The sequence below is a fragment of the Scyliorhinus torazame genome, chromosome 1 (genome assembly GCF_047496885.1).
Source record: "Scyliorhinus torazame isolate Kashiwa2021f chromosome 1, sScyTor2.1, whole genome shotgun sequence".
NCBI lineage: Eukaryota > Metazoa > Chordata > Chondrichthyes > Carcharhiniformes > Scyliorhinidae > Scyliorhinus > Scyliorhinus torazame.
This window is the reverse complement of record NC_092707.1, coordinates 334,003,903-334,026,517: the sequence shown is the minus strand read 5'-3', so window position 1 is coordinate 334,026,517 and position 22,615 is coordinate 334,003,903. Positions and strand designations below refer to the sequence as shown.

The 22,615-nt window shown below is 49.1% G+C and overlaps 1 protein-coding gene across 2 annotated transcripts in view; it reads left to right on the top strand.

Moving 5' to 3' along the window:
- The window catches only part of LOC140425144 (spermatogenesis-associated protein 7 homolog), a 378,775-nt gene that overhangs the window by 166,770 nt on the left and 189,390 nt on the right, over window positions 1-22,615 (top strand). For both annotated transcript variants that reach the window (XM_072509088.1, XM_072509078.1), the window contains exons 7-8: window positions 4,515-4,581; window positions 17,195-17,265. In XM_072509088.1, the coding sequence (XP_072365189.1) occupies window positions 4,515-4,581; window positions 17,195-17,265 (138 nt within the window). The remainder of the gene's footprint in view (window positions 1-4,514; window positions 4,582-17,194; window positions 17,266-22,615) is intronic.

Sequence of the window (22,615 nt, the reverse complement as noted above, 5' to 3'; positions counted from 1 at the left end):
TGTGGGTTCACAATTTGTCCAGCTTTAGGAGGACACCGTCAATGACGGCCAAGTCGTCCCGGACATTGTAGAATTGTGGGCACTGCCCCTTGAGGCACCCTTCCGTCATGTGGCGCATCACACGTTGTAGAAGGGGGTCAGCCGCAGTCTCACGGCGAATATGGGCCAGACTTGCATCAATAGCTGGCAGATTGGCCGATGTGAAGGCTACATGTGCGTTGACCTGACAGACGAACCCCCCCCCCCCCCCGATTCGGGCGGTGTGCTCACTGCTCTGGACAGGGCATCCACGATGATGAGGTCCTTTCCCAGGGTGTAGACCAGTTGGAAGTCGTACCTCCGGAGCTTGAGCAGAATGCGCTGGAGGCGAGGGGTCATCTCATTGAGGTCCTTTTGTATGATGCCGACCGGGGGTGATGGTCGGTTTCCATCGTGAACAGAGGGAGACCATACACATAGTCGTGGAATTTATCTATGCCAGTTAACAAACCCAGGCACTCCTTCTCAATCTGAGCACAGCGCTGTTCTGTGGGGGTCATGGCCCGCGAGGCATAGACGACCGGGGCCCATGATGCAGTGTCGTCCCGTTGCAGGAGTACCGCCCCAATGTCGGACAGGCTGGCATCAGTCGAGGTCTTTGTATCTCAAGTAGTGTCGAGGAACGCCAATACCGGGGCGGTGGTGAGCTTGATCTTGAGCTCCTCCCATTCCTTCTGGTGTGCTGGCAGCCACTGGAACTCCGTGGTCTTCTTCACTAGGTGGCGAAGAGCCATTGTGTGGGAGGCAAGTTTGGGAATAAACTTCCCCAGGAAGTTGACCATCCCGAGAAAGCGTAGCACTGCCTTCTTGTCTGCCGGCTGCGGCTTGGCTGCAATAGCTGTCACTTTGTCTGCATCCGGACGCACCCCTGACCGGGATATGTGCTCCCCCAGAAACTTTAGCTTAGTTTGGCCAAAAGAACACTTGACTCGGTTCAGGCGCAGGCCGTGTTCTCGTATCCGAGCAAAGACGCGCTGGATACGACTGATGTACTCCTGTGGTGTGGTGGACCAGATGATGGCGTCGTCAACATAGACGCGCACCCCTTCGATGCCCTCCATCATCTGTTCCATGATTCAATGAAACACCTCGGATGCCGAGATAATCATAATCATAGAATTTACAGTGCAGAAGGAGGCCATTCGGCCCATCGAGTCTGCACCAGCTCTTTGAAAGTGCACCCTACCAAGCTCACACCTCCACCCTGTCCCCATAACCCAGTAACCCCACCCAATACTAAGGGCAATTTTGGACACTAAGGGCAATTTAGCATGGCCAATCCTCTGCCAAAGGGAATGTTGAAAGTACACAGCTTCCTGCTGGACTGATCCAGCTGAATCTGCCAAAAACCCTTTGAGGCATCAAGCTTGCTAAAAATTTTAGCCCGGGCCATTTCGCTCATGATGTTATTGTTCAGGTCTTTCGGGTCGATGCGGATCCGGAGTTCGCCAGAGGGCTTTTTTATGCACACCATGGAGCTGACCCATGGCGTAGGCTCCGTGGCCCGGGAAAGCACTCCTTGGTCCTGGAGATCCTGCAGCTGCTGCTTGAGGCGGTCCTTGAGTGGTGCTGGGACTCTACAAGGTGCGTGAATGACCGGGGTGGTGTCCGGTTTGAGCCGTATTCTGTAGGTATAAGGCAGTGTGCCCATGCCCTCGAAAGCCTCCTGGTTGTGGGCGAGGGGCGAGTGGAGCTGTGCCCGAAAGTCTGCATCCGGGAAATCGGACGGGCCTTCTGGAGACAGAGTGTGTACACGCTGAACGAGGTGGAGGATCTTGCACACCTGTACGCCTAGCAGGGAGTCCTTCGATGATCCAACTATCTCAAAAGAAAGTGTGGCTGTGTATGAATTGTGTGCAACCTCGAGCTGGCAAGATCCCATGGCCGGGATAGCATTGCCGTTGTAATCGACCAACTGACAGCGGGATGGCCGAAGGGTGGTTTAACCTTCAAGGTGTAGAAGGCTGACCATGCAATGAGATTAGCGGAAGCACCAGTGTCTGAACGGAATGTGATTGGTGATCGGTTGACCGTTAGGGTGGCACACCATTCATCGCCCGGATTAACGCTGTGCACTGGCATCAGCCGGTGGGTCCTACTTGGGGACATCCGATTTCTGTCCATTACCCAACTCGGAAGGCTTCCCAGTCGTCGGTATCACCGGTCTGTACGTTGTCAGGGTATGACTCGGTGTATGGAGGCTGAATGGCCTGCACGTCCCTGCGAGGCTGGCGGAATTGCGGAGCGTTGGCAGGTTGAGCTGCTCGACAGCAGGCAGCGTAGTGGCCCATTTTGCCACAGCGGAGGCATTGTCGAGTTTTGGCTGGACATTGCCACTTTAAGGGTGCGGATCCACAGTTCCCACACGTCGTGACGTCATGGCGTTCGTTGTGCCACCGCGCATGCGCAGTTCGGTCCTGCGTAGAGCGCGCCTGCACGTCACATCCCTCTGCGTCGACGTCTCTTTTGGCGCGTACAAGCACGGGAGGCCTCGGAAAGCGCGCGAAATGGCCGCCCTCGTCAGGGCCGCGGGCCGGGAGGAACTCGATCGACTGGACCTGCCGTATGATCCCTGCCGTGCCGATTCGGCCGCCTGGAATTGGGAGTACCGACTGGTCACGTTTTCATGGAGGACGCAGGTTTCGATGGCAGTGGCGAGGGTGAGGCTCTTTATTTTGAGGAGCTGCTGGCGTAGGGTGCCCGAGGTGACCCCAAAAACTATCTGGTCCCAAATCATGGAATCGGAGGTGGCCTCATAGCCGCAGGACTGCGCGAGGATACGGAGGTGTGTCCAAAAAAATTGAAAAGGCTCATCTTTACCCTGCAGGCGTTGCTGGAAGAGGTACCTCTTGAAGCTCTCATTCACTTCGACGCTGAAGTGTTGCTCAAGTTTTAGAAGGACCGTCTTGTACTTCGTCTTGTCCTCCCCTTCTGCGAATGCCAGGGAGTTGTAGATGTGGATGGCGTGTTGCCCTGCCGTGGAGAGGAGGAGGGCGATCTTCCTGGTGTCCGATGCATTCTCCCTGTCTGTGGCTTCTAGGAAGAGCTGGAAGCGCTGTTTAAACAGCTTCCAGTTGACGCCGAGATTTCCAGCGATTTGGAGCGGCTGCGGCGGGCTGATGGTGTCCATGGCGCAGGATGGCGGATCTCTGAAGATGTGCAGGTAGGTCTCACAGTTGCTGGGGAGTTTCCAATCCTGGTATCATGTCGTGTTGGTTGTTCCGATATACAAACGAACCAACACGGTTGTAGATGGTACAACTCTGTTTTATTATTCTGTATAATAACAATTGTTAACTTCTGGCTGTGGTACGTACTTTACCCGTTAACCTGTGGACCCAGCCCTAGCACTATCTTAGAGAGGCACTCAGCACATGGTGTATGTCTGAGTGGCACGCTGTGAGCTCTGTGCTCTGAGCTATCTCCTGGTGGAATGAGCGGGAACTGTGGTGTTCCCTGTTTTATAGTGCGTGTGCTCTCACTGGTGGTTGGCTGTGATGTTGCGTGTGTGTTGATTGGTCCGTCAATCTGTCCATCAGTGTGTGTGTGTGATTGCACCATGATATGTTAATATGGATATCATGACAGAGATCATTCATCTTCTTTTGGTATTGCATGCCCGTCCTCCTGGCGATGCTGCCTGCACAGATTGCCTCTGCCACCATTTCCCAGGCGGTGTTAAATAGGGCCGACTTGAGTCTCTGCCCCACCCTGGGGAAGAGGGTGTTGCTCCTCTCCTCAATGGCATCCAGCATTCAGTCAATCGTGGACTCCCGAAATCAGGAGACAGGTCTGCGTGCAGCTATCCTCTTAGCTGGAATGACAGTCTGTTGTGAGTGGAACACTTATAAGCAGCTCCAGCTTGTCAGGCACTTTAATATGAATCCCAGCCCTTTAAAATCGGATGCCAGCAGGACCGGAAATCATTTGCATTTCACGTGACCAAAGTGCTGGTCCATTTGCATCACCCGAATTTTGCAAATTCCACTTCCCACTTCCGGCTGGAATGGAGAATCCAGCTCTATAAGTTGAATGCTGTCGTAGTGCTCCAGGAAGTTTTGGCCCATGTGTTTAATTTTCAGAACTGATGTTTGTTTGAATTAAATGGCAGCACGGGGTAGCATTGTGGTTAGCACAATTGCTTCACAGCTCCAGGGTCCCAGGTTCGATTCCCGGCTTGGGTCACTATCTGTGCGGAGTCTGCACGTTCTCCCCGTGTCTGCGTGGGTTTCCTCCGGGTGCTTCGGTTTCCTCCCACAGTCCAAAGATGTGCAGGTTAGGTGAATTGCCCTTAGTGTCCAAAATTGCCCTTAGTGTTGGGTGAGGTTGCTGGGTTATGGGGATAGGGTGGGGGTGTGGACCTTGGGTGTGTGCTCTTTCCAGAAGCCGGTGCAGACTCGATGGGCCGAATGGCCTCCTTCTGCACTGTAAATTCTATGATTCTATGATCTTTTACTCATAATTCTGTTCTTCAGATTTACAGAAATGTCTCCTATTCCTGTTCAGCTGGACACAGACTGTTCAACGTGGTGTAAAACACAGGTATATTCATTTTGAAATTTTAATATTTTGATTCATACAAGAGATTGTTTATATTAAACAGCGTAATCAGTGATTAAACACATCACAATTGTTAAATTATATGTGCTTTATGCGTGGAAAGAAAGTCAAAGAGAGCAGGAGATTTACTGAAAAATAAATGGCTAAGTGATAATTGAACATAAATAATCCATGTTCCCAAAGGCCATATTGATTACTTTGTTCCCGGAATTATTATGTTTGTTATGCTCAATTGCTGCTCCCAATTTGTTCAGCTGGTTCACAGTGCATAATTAAAAGTAAAGCATCTAAATTAACACAATTAAGGATAGTAATAGAGACGCTTGTGGATCAACTTAAAGTCAAATAAGAAAAGAAATTGCAATTGGTTGGAAAATAAACAATGTAAAATATACTATTGGCAAACAACCTAAAATTTTGCAGCATTTGTATGAAGTGCCGTGGTCTAGTTTTCTCTGGAAATAAAGACCATGGCATCTGTTTGGATCCAGAGTTAGTATTTGGCAAAGTAGGTAGCTTCATGTAAAAGTTGTTTCAAATGGCAAGAGAAAACACTCTTAAGTCAGTAGCAAATAGGCTCTGAAGCAAAAATTATCCTTTTAACATGGTCAATATTTTTAATGGTATATCCACATGCAGCTCAGAGAATCTATGAGACAGAAAATATACCCCAAGAAAATTGTCAACATACATCCTTTGTACAGACCCAATTATTTATTTCCAAGGGCTACATTGTACCAGCCCTTTAAGGATGGGTTTGGAGGGGGTGGAGGGTCCAGAAAATGGTGAAGGAAGGGAGGAGGCTGGAGTGCCTTGCCTTCTGTCACCAGCGGGAATGTGGCAGACAACCCTACTGCGCGAGGCTAATTCGACTACTTAAGAGGTCAATTAATGGCCTCTTTCTGCCACTTTCTGCCTGGCAACCTCTCTGTGGGCTCAGTGGGTGTGGGGGAGTTTCTAATTGGGCACTCTGTGGCCATGGATGACCATCAGCAGCAATGACCACCCCTGTGACAACATTACAGCCTGCTGGGACCTGTCTGGCCCCAGCGCCCCCCACATCCACTCACCTTGTTCCAAATATCACGTTCATCACTGTGTCTCTCAGCGGTGTGCAGTCCCAGCAATGGCCACTGCCTCCAGTGGTGCTGCTCAGATTGAAGAGCTGCTGGGCCTCCAATTGACCAGCAGTTCTTGGGGACCTTCTCCTGTCTTTAAAAGATAAAAAGAAAATGAGGAACTACAGACCTGTTAGCCTGACGTTAGTAGTTAGTAGTGGATGTGATAATGGAGCACTTAGTAAATAAAGGTGACTTCCGGTGGCAGTGAGTGGTCGCACATTTCGTGGCTCTAACACAAGGTGGAACTTCTTGGTCCTTTTTCACCAGATATAAGGAGTGTTGCTGTTGTATGGTGCATGATAACTGAGGAATAGAAGTGCTCCATCGGTGGACTATGGCTTACCAGATGAGGAGTGTAACGAGTAAGAGGCAGGTGCCTGGCCAAGAGGTTATTTGAGATGCGACACAGGAAAAGATGGTGGAGTGTGCTGGAGCGTCGTTGACTGCCTGGTAGTCTACTTGGGGGCTTTTTGAACATAATGTTCCAGCAGCAGAGGCAGGAGACCTCAGAAGACCTGGTAACAGTGGTGGAGCCACTTCGGGCGGCTTTTGAGAGAGTGGAGCAAAGGCTGGAGGTCCAGGGTCTGGCACTCGAGAAGGGGGGGGAGTCGGTGGGAGAGCAGGAGGGCCGGTTGGCCTTGCTGGAGGCAGAAATGGTGCTTATGGCGGAGAGCCATGAGGTTGAGGGAGCAGGTGGAAGATGTTGAGAACCATTCCAAGAGGCAGAAACTCCGGATCGTGGGGCTGCCTGAACGGATCGAGGATACGCAGGCCGCAAAGTATGTGGCGAGCATGTTTAAGAGGTTAGTGGGGGAGGGGGACTTTGACCATCCCCCCCAAGGCGATCGAGCGTACAGGGCGGTGAGGAGGAGACTGAAGGCGGGGGAGCCAGCAAGGGCGATGGTGGTGCGGCTGCATCGTTTTCTCGATAAGAAGAAGATTCTGGGGTGGGTGAAGCAAACAGAAAAGTGCACCTGGGAAGGAAACGTTCTGAGGATTTACCAGGGCTTGGGTGCAGAGATCATAGATCATAGAATTTACAGTGCAGAAGGAAGCCATTCAGCCCATCGAGTCTGCACCGGCTCTTTGAAAGAGCACCCTACCCAATCCCACACCTCCACCCTATCCACACAACCCAGCAACCCGACCCAACGCTAAAGGCAATTTTGGACACTAAAGGCAATTTAGCGTGGCCAATCCTCCTAACCCGCACATCTTTGGACTGTGGGAGTAAACCGGAGCACCCGGAGGAAACCCACACATACACGGGGAGAACGCGCAGACTCAGCACAGACAGTGAACCAAGCCGGGAATCGAACCTGGGACCCTGGAGCTGTGAAGCAATTGTGCTAACCACCATGCTACCGTGCTACCCCCCATAGCCAAGTGGTGCGCCGGTTATAGTCAGATCAAGGCTGCCCTCTACAAGGAAGGGGTAAAGTTTGGGGTGTTGTATCCTGCTTGTCTTTGGTCACGCACCAGAATCAAGATTTTTATTTTAATACCCTAGAGGAGGTGAGTGAATATATGAAAGACCATAGACTGGTAGGTGTGTGAGGACATTGAACTTTGGAGATGCTAGAGTGGAGAAAGTGGGTGTACACGATGGGCGATTGGTTGTATTTAATGAATATAGGTGCAGAGTGGGTGAGTGTGTTCTTCTTTTTATTGTTTTGGGGGAATTGCGAGTGAAGGGTGGCCGGGGGGCAGGGGGGTAGGCAGAGGCCTTGAGTGGGGACCACTATGCTAGCTGGTTGGCTAGTTAGCAGGAGTGAAGTGAGAAGTCGACCTGTGGGGGCAGGTGGGGGGGGGGGGGTGTTAAGTGTTCTTTGTCTTTGTTTATGGGGGAGGGGGGAATGCTGACATGGGTGAAGTTGATGTGGCGAAGTTGGTTAAGATGACGGCAGACATCTTAAGGAGCTCCCAAGGGGGAGCGAGGCATGGACCTGGGGGAGTTGGCTAAAGAGGGGTTATGGCTGATTGGTGAGGCGGGGTACACAGGGGGCCCTCCGACCCAGTTGATTATATGGAACATTCAGGATTTAAATGGCCCTGTCAAAGGTTTGTGCGTTTTCACACATTTAAGGAGCTTGCAGACGGATGTTGCGTTTCTCCTGGAGATGCACCTGAAGCTGGGGGACCAGACAAGGCTGAGGAACATAGAACATACAGTTCAGAAGGAGGCCACTCTGCCCATCAAGTCTGCACTGACCCACTTAAGCAATCATTTCCACCCTATCCCTGTAACCCATTAACCCCTCCTAACCTTTGGGACACAAAGGGCAATTTAGCATGGCCAATCCACCTAACCTGCACGTCTTTGGACTGTGGGAGGAAACTGGAGCACCTGGAGGAAACCCACGCAGACATGAAGAGAACGTGCAGACTCCGCACAGACAGTGACCCAGCAGGGAATCGAACCTGGGACCCAGGCGCTGTGAAGCCACAGTGCTATCCACTTGTGCTACTGTGTTGCCCCGAACGGCGGGGTGAAACATGTTTTCCACTGGCGTTGGTGAGGGGGGAGGGGGGGGGTGTTTGATCAACAAGAGGGTAGCGTTTGAGGTCAGCAGTATTGTAACTGATCCAGGGGGTAGGTTTGTGATGGTCAAGGGAAGCTATAGGGGATGCCTGTGGTACTAGTGAATGTATATGACCCAAATTGTGATGATGTGGATTTTCTAAGTCAGGTTTTAGTCAAGATTCCAGACCTGGGCAACGCACCGGGTGATTAGGGGGGATATTTTAATACAGTTCTGGATCCTGGGTTGGATCGGTCGTGCCCTAGGTCCCTGAGGATTTCAGCTACGGCAAAGGAGTTATTGGGGTTTATGGATCTTATTGGGGGTACGTCCCATGGCGGCTTGAGAGGCCGAGGGTAAAGGACAATTTGTACTTCTCATATGTGCACCAGGTGTACTCCCAGATTGAATTTTTTTGTTTGTAACAAGGCATTGTTCGCTGGGTTGGTAGAATCATAATATTCGCATTGGGTGGATTTGCGGGTGGTGCAAGGGGAGGCTCAGTGACCGCAGTGGAGGTTGGATGTGGGTTATTGGCAGACAAGGGGGTCTGTGAGGGTGAGGGCGGCCGTCCGAAATTAAATGGAGCTGAACAATATGTTGGAGGTTTCTGCCTCCACGCTGGGCGATGCTAAAAGTGGTGGTAAGGGGGGAATTTATCTTGATTCGAGTGTAAAAGGAGAGAGCAGAGCGGGCTGAGAGACTGAGGTTGGTGGAGGACATTCTGAGGGTGGATCAGAGATATTTGGTGGCGCCTGAGGAGGCGTTGCTAAAGGAGGCAGAGGCTTCAGGCGGAGTTTGGACTGGTGTCCACAGAAAAGGCGGGGGGATAATTGCATAGAGCCAGAGAGGTGGTTTGTGAGTATGGGGAGAAAACGAGGAGGATACTTGCGCATCAGTTGAGGAAGCAGGCAGCAGTGAGAGAGATTGGAAGGGTGAGAGACACGAGGGGCACGATGGTATCGGAGCCGGAGGGGGTGAACAGGGTTTTTGAGGCCTTCTATCGGAGGCTGTATAACTCGGAGCCTCCGGTGGGGGATGAAGGGATGAGGCGGATTTTGGATGGGTTGAAGTTCCTGGGGGTTGAGGTGCTTGGGCCATAGCTATGCACAATCTTTCAATGATGTGGGGACCAAATGTAATATTTCCAAGTTGTTGATGACACAAAACTAGATGGGAATGTGAGTTGTGAGCAGAATGCTAATAGGCTTCAAGGGTATTGAGACAAGCTAAGTGAGTGGGCATGAACATGACAGATGGAATTCAGCATGAAAAAATATGTATTTATCCACTTTAGTAGGAAACCAGAAATGCAGAGTATTTCTTAAATTGTGAGAGATTGGGAAATATTGATATCCAAAGGATCCTGGGTGTCCTTGTTCTTCAATCACTAAAAGTTAGCGTGCAGGCACAGCAAGCAGCAAGGAAGGCAAATGTTTTGTTGGCCTTTATTGCAAGAGTACTTAAATACAGGAATAAAGGTGTCTTGCTGCAATTGTAAAGAGCCTTGGTGAGGCTGTACATGGAGTATTATGTGCAGGTTTGATTTCCTTACCTAAGGATACATATACTTGCCATAGAGGAAGAGCAACAAATGTTCACCAGACTGATTCCTGGGATGGTGGGATTCTCTTTTGAGGAGGGATTGAGGAGACTGGACCTGTTATACTACAGTTTAGAAGAATGTGAAGTGATCTCATTGAAGTACACAAAATTCTTACAGGGCTCAACAAGGGATGTAGGGAGGGTGTTTATCCTGGCTGGGGGGTGGGTAGTTGGGGGCATCTAAAACCAGGGGCACGGTCTCAGAATAAGGGGAAAGCTATTTAGGACTGAGATGAAGAGGAATTTCTTGATTCGGAGGGTATTAAATATTTGGAATCCTCAACCCCAGAGGGATGTGGAGGATCAGTCATTCAGGTTGTTCAAGACAAAGATCGATAGATTTCTAGATGGTAAAGACATCAAAAGATATGGGGATAGTGAGGGTAAAATGATATTGAGGTAGAACAAAGAACAATACAGCACAGGAACAGGCCCTTCGGCCCTCCAAGAATCCTCCAAGATCCTAGAAGATCAGCAATGATCGAATTGAATGGTTGAGCAGGCTCAAGAGGAAAAATCGCCTACTCCTATTCCTATTTCCGATGTTCCTATGGATAAGAGCCCTGACAGCTGCTAATTAGCTACCTGGTGGGCCCAAAGTGTGACCGGGGTCCCTCCAAATGGCCGAAGCAAGGTAGCCCCGAGCTTTCCGGCCTGTCATTGAAGCCCCACCACTCTGACAAAATCCAGCAACAATATTGCAAAGAACATGTTAAACCAGTTATGTAACTGTTAATCAATTAGATGGTTCAGCACATTCAATGCCAGGACTACTACAGAAAATTAGAGACTTACTCTTAGTAAGCAGCTTAAATGGTGCCGAATCTAGAAATGTTCAAATCCTGAGAAGACATGAGAAGAAACTTTTCTATATAATGAACCGTTAGGATTTGGAATGTGCTGCCTGATAGGATGGTGGATATGGGTTCTGTGGTGACTTTCAAAAGGAAATTGGGTTAACATTTGAAGGATAAAGGACTGTAGGGATATAGGAAAACATTGGGGGAATGAGACTAACTGGATTGCTCTTCCAAAGAACCTGTACAGGCTCTTGTGCTGCATTACCTCATTACACAAATTATTCCATGATAGGGCACGGAAATGAGCATGGACCTTGAGATGGGGATTTAACCCATACCCATTGCTTCTTTTGCAGGCAGCATGCAAACATCAAGTTGCTTGTTTATTTAAATGATTGTAGCATGCAGCCAGTGTTAAGTATACTTTTGAGTCAGCGGAGCCTCGAAACACGTAAGAGGGTAGCACAGTCAGATCAGGCCTAACCACTTAAAGCCCTGCTTTAATTTTTCAAAGGGGAGATGCAATGATCTGCTCAGTCATATTTGTGTGATGGCATGTCTTTCGTTATATGAATGCCGCCCATGTGTGCATAAGTTATGCATTGGGATCATGAGCCATGTCATCAAAGGATAGCCTTTGCTGTAAATACAAAAAAGTATTGGATAAACTCTGCCGGTCTGGCAGCATCTGTGACGAGAGAAACAGATTTAACGTTCGGAGCCCATATCACCCTTCTTCAGAGCTAAAGCGGGGTGGAAGTGTGGTGGGGTTTAGACTGTTGAAGAGACAGGGTAGAGTAGGTGGAACAAAATAGAAAGTCAGGGATAGGTGGAAGCTCAGGAAAGATTTTTAAAAATAAATTTAGAGTACCCAATTATTTATTTTTTCCAATTAAGGGGCAATTTAGCGTGGCCATTTCACCTACTTTGCACATCTTTGAGTTGTGGGGGTGAAACCCACGCAGACACTGGGAGAACGTGCAAACTCCACATGGGCAGTGACACGGGGCCAGGATTGAACCCCGGACCTCAGCGCTGTGAGGCAGCAGTGCTAACCATTGCGTCACCGTGCCGCCCGTGTAGCTCAGGAAATATATGACAAAAATGGCATGCACACAAGACAAAGGGAGTGTTAACTATAGTGTTAAAGACTAAGGAAGGAGCTAATAGTATCATAAACGCCAGATAGCAGAATGTGTTAATAGCAAAATGGGGGTCATCGCTCTCTGAAAGCAAAACATAAGAACAAGTGATAAACTGGCCCTGTGAGGGGAGGGGGTTAGAAAAAAAGTTAAAACCAAAAATGATCAAAATTAAGGACAGAATTCATGGTCTAAAGTTGTTGAACTCAATGGTAAGTCCAGAAGGCTGTAAAGTGCCTAATTGAAAGATGAGAGGCGCGATTGGATTGGATTTGTTTATTGTCACGTGTACCGAGGTACCATGAAAAGTATTTTTCTGCGAGCGGCTCACAGATCATTAAGTACTTGAAAAGAAAAGGAAATAAAAGAAAATACATAATAGGGCAACGCAAGATACACAATGTAACTATATAAGCACCGGCATCAGATGAAGCATACAGGGTGTAGTGTTAATGAGGTCAGTCCATAAGAGGGTCGTTTAGGAGTCTGGTAACAGCGGGGAAGAAGCTGTTTTTGAGTCTGTTTGTGCATGTTCTCAGACTTCTGTATCTCCTGCCCAATCAGAGAAGTTGGAAGAGTGAGTAAGCCGGGTGGGAGGGGTCTTTGATTATGCTGCCCGCTTTCCCCAGACAGCGGGAGGTATAGATGGAGTCAATGGATGGGAGGCAGATTCGTGTGATGGACTGGGCTGTGTTCACGACTCTCTTCTTGCGGTCCTGGGCCGAGCAGTTGCCATACCAGGTAGGTAAATTGCTTTCTATGGTGCATCTGTAAAAGTTGGTAAGAGTTAAAATGGACATGCTGAATTTCCTTAGTTTCTTGAGGAAGTATGTGCTCTCGTTCGAGCGCAATGTGGCTGGTGACTCCCGGGAGAGCCCTCTCACTGGCTTCCCGGCAGTTTTCATGCCTCACAGGATTCATCCAAGTCCTGCAAAGCATTGCTTATAAACCAACTCTGAGGGTCTCCTGGGATATCGAAGACCCCTTGGTAGTCAAGGTGAGTTCAGGGTGACCCTCTGGCCCTACCCCTGGAATGTGGGCACCTTGGCATGCCCATCTGGCACTTTGGCACTGCCATCCTGGCACTGCCAAGCTGCTTGGATGACACTGCCAAGTTGCCAGGAGTTCTGTTTGGGTGCCCAGGTGCCAGGATGGCACTGCCAAGGGCTGGGGGAAAGGGGGACCTTGCCCATGAAAGGAGGGTGGAGGGGCGTTTGAAGGGTGGGGGTGTGCAGGGCAGGTAAGTAAGGGCCTCTGGGAAGTTGGGGGGGGAGGGTGATGTTGTCGTTAAAGTGGTCATCAAAGACTCTCATCCTTAGGCGCCCGAAGGAGGTGCTTGTGGATTGGATACAATGTTAGATCTCCACTTCGATGTCAGCCTTGGAGGGGAGGTGACTCCCTAAGTGTGGGAAATGTTCCACGTTTTGTAGGGTTTCTGCGTTGATCTTGATGGAGGGAGAGACCGGATCTTGCTCTGGAGTGGGTTGGTAAAAGACTTGAGTCTTCTTGTGGTTGAGTCTGAGATCAATTCTTTTGTATGCTGCCGCAAAAATGCTGAGCATGGCTTGGAGATTCTCTTCTGAGAGTGGAGATGGCAATGTTGTATACACACTAAAGTTCACGAGCGATGTCAGTTTTGTTTTCTTCTTGGATTTCAATCGGTTGAGGTTGAAAGGTTGTCCGTCCATCCTGTAGGCGATGTCCACTCCATTGGGAAACTTGCTGTTGGCAAGGTGAAGGATGGTGGCGATGAAGATGGACATAAGGATGGGGTCGATGACACATCCATGCTTGACGCCAGTCTTGACGTTGATGTTCCTGTCCTGTTTCCGTCACTGAGGACTGTTACCATCACCTTGTCGTGGAGGAGTTGGAGGATGTTGATTAATCTCTTTTCGACAAGCGGCCTTTGACAGAGTCTTCTGTGGTACTTCTAGATTGGCTGAGCCAAAAGCCTTGGTCAGATTGATGAAGACCATAAAGAGTTGTTGATGTTGCTCCTGGCATTTCTCTTGAAGTTGCCGAGCAATGGAAATCATGTCCGCTGTTCCATCGTTTATCGGAAGCCACACTGGATTTCTTCAGAGGCTGGGAGAAGGTGGCCAATGAGGATTCAGGTGATGATCTTCCTGCCAATGGATAGTAGGGAGATTCCTCAGTAGTTCCTACCATCTGTGTTGTCTCCTTTTGTGAAAATGGTGGTGATGACGGCATCCCTGAGGTCGGCGAGAATTCCTTCACTGTCCCAGATTTTCAGCAATAGCGGATGGAGATGATGGGTGATCACTTCACTTCTCCTCCAAGTGTGAAAGTCTTCATTGTTATCCCAGCCACTCCTGCAACTTTTCCATTCTTCATGTGTTTAATGGTGGCTTAGACTTTGTCCACACTTGGTGGGAATCTAAGATTATCTTTGATGGGGAGTTGGGAGATTTCCTCAATCACTTCCTCATCTATGGATGTCTCACGGTTTAGGACTTCTAGGTAGGCACCTGGTGCAGGACATCTTTAACGTGGGTATGCTATTTCACATCAGCAGACACATGGTCCTTGACAGAGGGTAGGTTCAGTTCCAGTGGCGAGGGAACCCCGACGACTGGGTAGCTCCCTACTCCTGCAGCTCTCTTCTGCCATCACAGCCATTGATAACATATGAGTATCTTCCGCCTGACCCACCTTTGAGGATTGGTTTCTCCCCTCCGACCTTACCGTCATGGGTGATCCTGCCAGGAACTTAAGACTCCCAATGGCATTGCTCGCGGGATCAACGGAACGTTTTAGCCTCTCCACTACGGCAAAGTGTCAGTCCAAGGGAAGGCAATTCGGTATGTTGTGAGGAAAATTATGCGAACCAGGAGGAATAGTACAGTCGTTGTGTGAACAATAAATAGAGAATATTTATTAACTTGAAAGTTAAAAGCGCTTGACAAGGACTATAATGCACGACAACACTTAATTACACTGATGATGATACACACACAGTATTACATAAGTTACCCTTGGTTTCCAACCAACTATGATCTCTCCGAGACACTCCTTTGTTCCCAAACAACATCAAATATTATAAAACTTTATGAGCTAAATCCAGCAGATAATTATCACAAGTAGGGTATTTGGCCATGGCTGCAAAAATCGGCTTCAGTTTCACCAAAAGCAAAATCTACTCTGTTCAAGTTTTGGATCTCAACCGGCTGCCTGTTTAACAAAAACTTATTTTCGGGAGACTTTCTGCAGCTGGATGTGACATTATCAGTTAGTAGTTGATGATCCTTTGAACTAGCACTGATGGTGAATCATTTTTGATGATGGACATTTGCTTAACACGCCGATTAACATCTCTGCCTGCCTATTCTGCATACTTCTGATGGATTCTCCCTGTGTGCAAACTAATGCTATCGAATGGGCATTAAATGGCTGCAGGCAGGAATTTCGCCCCTCACTTGGGAAGAAGTCCCATCTGCAGAGAGCTGCTGGTCAATCAGATTGGCTGGAAGCTCTCCAGTCACTGTCGTGACAGCGCTGCAGTGCACAGAAGAAAAAATGCAGGAGGTCAAAGGGTCCCAGGGTGGGGAGGATATTGAAGCCCTGGGGGCCACATAGAGGGCAATCCGGGGCTTGAAGAAGAGGTCGGGGAGCGAGAGAGGTCCGGAGGCCACCGGACCCTAAGGGAGCATCCGACTTCAGAAAATCAGAATGGTGCTTCCGGCAGATGGAATACAATGTGTAAAAAGTGTGAGTTTATGCACTTTGGCAGGAAGAATAGAGGCATAGACTATTTTTTAAATGGGGAAAGGCTTCAGAAATTTAAAGCACAAAGGAACTTAGGAGCCCTAGTTCAGGTTTCTTTTAAGATTAGCATGCAAGTTCAGTTGGCAGTTAGGAAGACAAATGCAATGTGAGAATTCATGTCGAGACGACTAGAATACATGAGCAGGGATGTGTTGCTGAGGCCGTATAAGGCTCTGGTCACACACCATTTGGAATATTGTGAGCAGTTTTGGGCCCCAAATCTAAGGAAGCATGTGCTGGCCTTGGAGAAGGTCCAGAGGAGGTTCACTAGAATGGTCCCGGGAATGAAAGACTTGACATATGAGGAGCAGTTGAATACTCTGGGTCTGTACTCGGAGTTTAGAAGGATGAGGGGGGATCTCATTGAAACTTAGAGAATACTGGGAGATCCAGATAGAATAGAAGTGGAGAAGATGCTTCCACTAGTGAGAGAGACTAGAACTTGAGGGCACAGCTTCAGACTGAAGGTACGATCCTTTAAAACTGTGATGAGGAGGAATTTGTTCAGCCATGGTGTGGTAAATTTTTGGAACTCATTGCTGCAGAAGGCTGTGGAGGCCAGAGTTTCTTTGAGACAAAGACAGAAAGGTTCTTGATTAATAAGGGGATCAGAGGTTATGGGGAGAATGAGGATGAGAAACATATCAGCCATGATTGAGTGGCGGAGCAGACACGATGGGCTGAATGGCTTAATTTTGCTCCTATATCTTATGGTCTTGTGGTGAAGGTGCATCCCACCCCATCTCCAAAAGCCTGAGATGTAACTTTGTTGTTTTTTTAGACTTTCTCCACAGAGGTTTAATCTTCTCGCCAGTCTAAAACTTTAGGCTGTGTGAAAACGGTCCTTAAGTGGTCATTAATTGGTCACTTGGCTGAGACCTTGCCCACCCCAGTGTAAAATCATTATGTGGTTGGGGCAGGCGGGGGAACCCATAGGGAATCCCATCCCTCAATTTCAAACTCCCCCCCTCCCCCCCCCCATAAAAGTCCAAGATGTATTTTAATTTAATTAATGCTTTCCCTCAATTGGATTCAAACTGTAACATCTGCATGGTTGTCATTCTGAACAATCCTTGCACATTTACTCAGTTATCTAGTTTTAACTGCAAATGTGACAATACCTTTGCTTTAGAGTCTTGATAGCTGTTGTTACAGCTCCTTGTTGCAGCTTCTACAGAGAGCCTGAAAATCCCAATTTTGCCTTGCTTTGATAGTGTGCCCTACACTGTTCAGAGATGTGGAATGAAAAAGATAGATTTCTACCTGGTAGAGATTGCCATTTCTCAAGCCATATACTTCTTCCTGATGCTGTCCCACTGATCGAATGCGTCGGATATAGTTTTGAATGAATTAGAGTTAATTAACTAATTAACAGTGACCTAATACAGTGCTGAGGCTGTGTATTACGTTCACAATCACATATCTACCATGTCACGATGGATTCAGCACAACATGGACTCTTGCTAATTGTTTTTTTTATCATCGCTAGCTTGGCCTGCTTCCAAACTGCTCCTTCAAACTGCTCACTCAATTGAATCTCAATTTCTGCAGTGTAAAACTGTTTGGATTTCCAAAGTGGATTAGATATATTCATGCTCCTTTTGTTGAAAACACAGGAGCAGAATCCTAGAACATTGGCCAGAAAATGGCACAGATCCACTACAGTGAAATCAAAGTTGATGGCAAGGTAATGTATGACTCGTGTACATCGTTAAATAAGCACAGTATTAAGCAAAGTAAATTCCAATTTGGCCATTTTCCTTCAAATATTATAAAAACAACGTTTTAGTTATGGAAAAGCGGGAGGTTTTAGCACACATTACTGAGTTAAAATCTGTAAATATGATTAAGTGGTAAACTGTCCTATTAATTTCCATACTGGGCATTTCCAGTGTAGAATGGTACTCACAGGAAAGAGGCACTTGTTAGGTAATTACAAACCTTTAGTGCATGACTTTCTGTCCACTTATAATAATGGTAAAAATATGATGTACTGCAACCCCATGATTTCTCAAACTGTGCTTCTGACAAGCAACACAAGAAATGCTCGATTGATGAATCACCCTCCACACTTCTGCCTTAGTTGTGTACACATAAGACATAATTAGAAAACAGATCACCATCGTAAAACCATCACAGGCTGGATTTTTTCCGTGCACGTTTATCACCATATGTGCATCAGGATTTCTAATTTACTCCTCAGAGTGATCCTGCCTTGACTCATTTATTTTCCTTGTAAACTTCCTTTTCATGTTTACCCAGCCTCCATATTGAATCATGGAATCATAGAATCCCTACAGTGCAGAAGACCATTCAGCCTAACGAGTCTGCACCGACCCTCTGAAAGAGCACTCTACTCCCCAACCTATCCCCATAACCCAGTAACCCCACTTAACCTTTTGGACACTAAGGGGACATTTTTTTAATGGCCTATCCACCTAACCTGCACATCTTTGGACTGTGGGAAGAAACCGAAGCACCTGGAGGAAACCCACGAAGAAATGGGGAAAACGTGCAAACTCCTCAGACAGTCACCCAAGGCTGGAATTGAACCCGGGTCCCTGGCGCTATCAAGCAGCAGTGCTAACCGCTGTGCCACCGTGCCACCTTTTTGCTGAAGCACACTCTTATTAGGTGTCAACTGTGACTCGATATTGGCACTCTCAGTTCTCAGTCGGAAGGCTGTGGATTCAAATTCCCAAATCCAGGAACTTGAACACAAAATTTAGGCAAATAGATATTGAGTCCACCAACTGCCCTTGGTGTTATGCTCATAATGTTATGATTTGGGAACGAGATGAAAAAGTGTTTGTGGTAGGCTACACTGTAGTATGAGTGGTGGAACCTGCCTGCTGGTTCCGCCCAGCATGCGGAGCATAAGAGTCTGTGTTTCACCCACAGCAGTCATTCTGTACCGGAGCTGCTGGGTAACTACTTGTTCATTAAAGCCTTCAATTGGACTACAATCTCGCTTCAGTAGTGATTGATCATGCATCAATTTAATGAACAAAATTGAAGAATGGCAGCTCTCCGCATCAAGCCAGAGTGTCCACAAATCAACCCCCACGCGGCAAATGCAGCAGTAACTTTTAAACACTGGCTGGCATATTTCAACGGGTACATCAGGATGGCCCCGACTACCCCACGGAGGAACAGAAAATGCAAGTCCTCCACTCAAGGGTGAGCCCAGAAATCTACATGCTTATCGAAGACGCGGACGGTTTCGAGGACGCGATGACTTTGTTAAAAGAGCACCACGTCCGCACTGTGAATCAGGTATACGCTCGGCATCTTTTAGCTACCAGACGGCAGATCCCTGGGGAACCACTGGACGATTTTTATCGTGCATTGTTAGTGTTAGGTAGAAACTGTAACTGTCCACAAGTCTCAGCCAATGACCACACCAAACTCTTAATACAGGATGCTTTTGTTGCGGGCATGCTTTCCGCTAAAATCCGCCAGCGACTGCTGGAAAACGATAAGCTTGGGCTTAAAGAGGCACAGAAACTTGCGCACTCCCTAGATGTAGCCTCTCGCAACGCCCAGGCCTATGTTCCCGACCGCACGGTACCCGCATGGGCAGGGTGGACCCCACCTGCGGCCGATTCCAAAGCACGCCTAAATTCCCCACAGGCTTGTACAGTGCAGCAGCCAGGAAACCCCGTGGGGGGGGGGGGGGGGGGGGGGGAGGGGTGGCGATGCTATTTTTGCGGGCAAAACAAACACCCCCAGGCAACGCTGCCCGGCCCGATCCGCAATCTGCAAGGACTGCGGGAAGAAGGGGCACCTCGTGGCAGTATGCCAGGCCCGGTCGGCCGCCGCTGTCTCCACAGGCGAACCGGGCCCGCTGCCATTCCTCTCCTCAAAGGCCATGTGCGATTCATGGGGGCAGGCATCTTGGATGACATCTCAGGACCCCGATTTGGCTGGCCATGTATCGCCTGATGAGATCTCCCAGCCGGCCATGTGCGATTCATGGGGGCAGCCACCTTGGATGACGTCTCAGGACCCCGACTCGGGTGGCCGTGTATCGTCCGATGAGATCTCTCAGCTTCTGCCACAATTTGCAACACGTATTTCTTAAATGTGATTGATGAGTACTCCCAGTTCCCTTTCGCTATCCCCTGTCCCGATATGCCACCGTCATTAAAGCCCTACACAGCATCTTTACCCTGTTCGGTTTCCCCGCCTACATCCATAGCAATAGGAGGTCCTCCTTCATGGGGAACAAGCTGCGTCAATTCCTGTTCAGCAAGGGCATTGCCTCCAGCAGGACGACCAGCTACAACCCCCAGGGAAACGGGCAGGTAGAGAGGGAGAACGGGACGGTCTGAAAGGTTGGCCCTACGGTCCAAGAATCTCCCAGTGTCCCGATGGCAGGAGGTCCTCCACGATGCACTTCACTCCATCTGATCACTATGTCGTGTTGGGTGCTCTGCTACACAGACAAACCAACATGGTTGCGGAAGGTACAACTCAGTTTTATTACGAACAATATTAACATTTGTAAACTGGTTACTGCGGTTCGTTCATTACCCTCTAACCTGTGGACCCAGCCCTAACACTATCTTGGAGAGGCACTCAGCACATGGTGAATGTCTGAGTGGCTTGTTGTGAGCTCTGTGCCCTGAGCTGTCTCCTGCTGGAATGAATCGGAAGTGTCCTGTTCCCCCTTTTATAATGTGTCTGCTCTTGCTTGTGATTGGCTGTGATGTTGCGTGTGTATTGATTGGTCCGTTGATCTGTCCATCAGTGTGTATGTGTGTTTGCACCATGATGTTTATCTGAATATCATGATATCCCCCCTTTTTTACAAGAATATGTGCCTATGTGGTAATAAATATAGATGTGCACTGAGTGCAGCTGAATGTGTGTGTGTGCAATATCTACAACATGTACATGAGGCCAAACTATATACATAGGAAGGTGTCAGGTGCGACATAGCAACGAGGTTGTACCATCAACAAAACAAGTGTAAACATCAAGCATCAAAACGAACTCCTGTAATGACGAAAGAGGAACTTATTATCATAGTGGCATAAAACCTTTAGTGAGTCCAATGTTCAAACAGGCTCATAAGTCCAGCCTAGCAGGTGGGCGACGAATTTGGGTTGGCCGCCTCAAGGGTGGGTCTGGAACCACCGGCTGAAGAATGGGCCTGGCCACAGGCAGCAGAGGAATGGGCATGGTGGCAGGAAGCTCCACGAATTTGACATCAGGAACAACAGGAGGGCGTGGCACCAGCGTATGATCACGTAGCGAGTGCAGAAGCAGGCGACGAGCCCGGCGATTGCGCCGGATAATGGAGTCATCAGGCATGCGAACCAGGAGCGAGCGGGGAGCCACGCGTCGGAGAACTTCGGCAGTTGCCAACCAGCCATCCTCCGGTAGGTAGATGCGGACCTTGTCTCCAGGCGCCAAGGCAGAAAGATCAGTTGCCCGAGTGTCGTGTGCCACCTTCTGCTGAGCATGCTGCTGTCGCATCCTTTGCAGTACTGGAATGTGGTCGAGTGTAGGGACAAGAATGGATGGCACAGTAGTCCTGAGGGCGTGACCCATCAACAGCTGGGCTGGTGAGAGGCCAGTGGCTCGTGGGGCCGAGCGATAGGCCAGCAGGGCTAAGTAGAAACCCGATCCGGCATCAGCAGCCTTGCAGATGAGCCGCTTGACGATATGAACGCCCTTTTCCGCCTTTCCATTTGACTGGGGATGCAGAGGGCTGGACATCACGTGTGTGAAGCCATACGAAGCAAAAAAGAAGACCATTCTTCACTTGCAAAACAGGACCCATTGTCCGACATGAGTCATCGGAATGCCATGTCGAGCGAAGGTGTCTTTGCAGGCCCTTATGACAGCAGACGATGTTAAATCGTGCAGGCGTATGACCTCTGGATAATTTGAAAAGTAATCTATGATGATTACGTAGTCCCTGCCAAGCGCATAAAAGACGTCCACACCCACCTTCGCCCAGGGGGACGTTACAAACTCATGGGGCTGAAGCGTCTCGGGGGATTGCGGCACCTGAATCCTTTGGCAGGTGGGGCAGTTGAGCACCATATTGGCAATGTCATCGCTGATGCCCGGCCAGTATACAGCTTCTCGGCCCCTCCGTCTGCACTTCTCAACCCCGAGATGGCCTTCATGCAGTGAGTCGAGGACCAACTTGTGCATGCTGTGTGGAATCACAATCCGGTCTAGCTTTAGGAGGACACCGTCAATGACGGCCAAGTCGTCCCGGACATTGTAGAATTGTGGACACTGTCCTTTGAGCCACCCTCCCGTCATGTGGCGCATCACACGTTGTAGAAGGGGGTCAGCCGCAGTCTCCCGGCGAATACGGGCCAGACTTGAATCGTCAGCTGACAGATTGGCCGATGTGAAGGCCACATGCGCTTCGACTTGACAGACGAACCCCTCCGAATCGGGCGGTGTGCTCACTGCTCTGGATAGGGCATCCACAATGATGAGGTCCTTACCCGGGGTGTAGACCAGTTGCAAGTCGTACCTCCGGAGCTTGAGCAGGATGCGCTGGAGGCGAGGGGTCATCTCATTCAGGTCTTTATGTATGATGCTGACCAGGGGACGATGGTCGGTTTCCACGGTAAACTGGGGGAGACCATACACGTAATAGTGGAACTTATCTATTCCGGTCAACAAACCCGGCACGCCTTCTCGATCTGCGCATAGCGCTGTTCAGTGGGGGTCATGGCCCGCGAGGCATAGGCGACCGGGGCCCATGATGCAGTGTCGTCCCATTACAGGAGTACCGCCCCAAAGCCGGACTGGCTGGCATCAGTCGAGATCTTCGTATCCCGAGAGATGTCGAAGAACGCCAATACCGGGGCTGTGGTGAACTTAATTTTGAGCTCCTCCCATTCCTTCTGGTGTGCGGGCAACCACTGGAACTCCGTGGACTTCTTAACTAGGTGGCGAAGAGCCGTTGTGTGGGAGGCAAGGTTGGGAATGAACTTCCCCAGGAAGTTGACCATGCCAGTAAAGTGTAGCACTGCTTTCTTGTCTGCCGGCTGCGACATGGC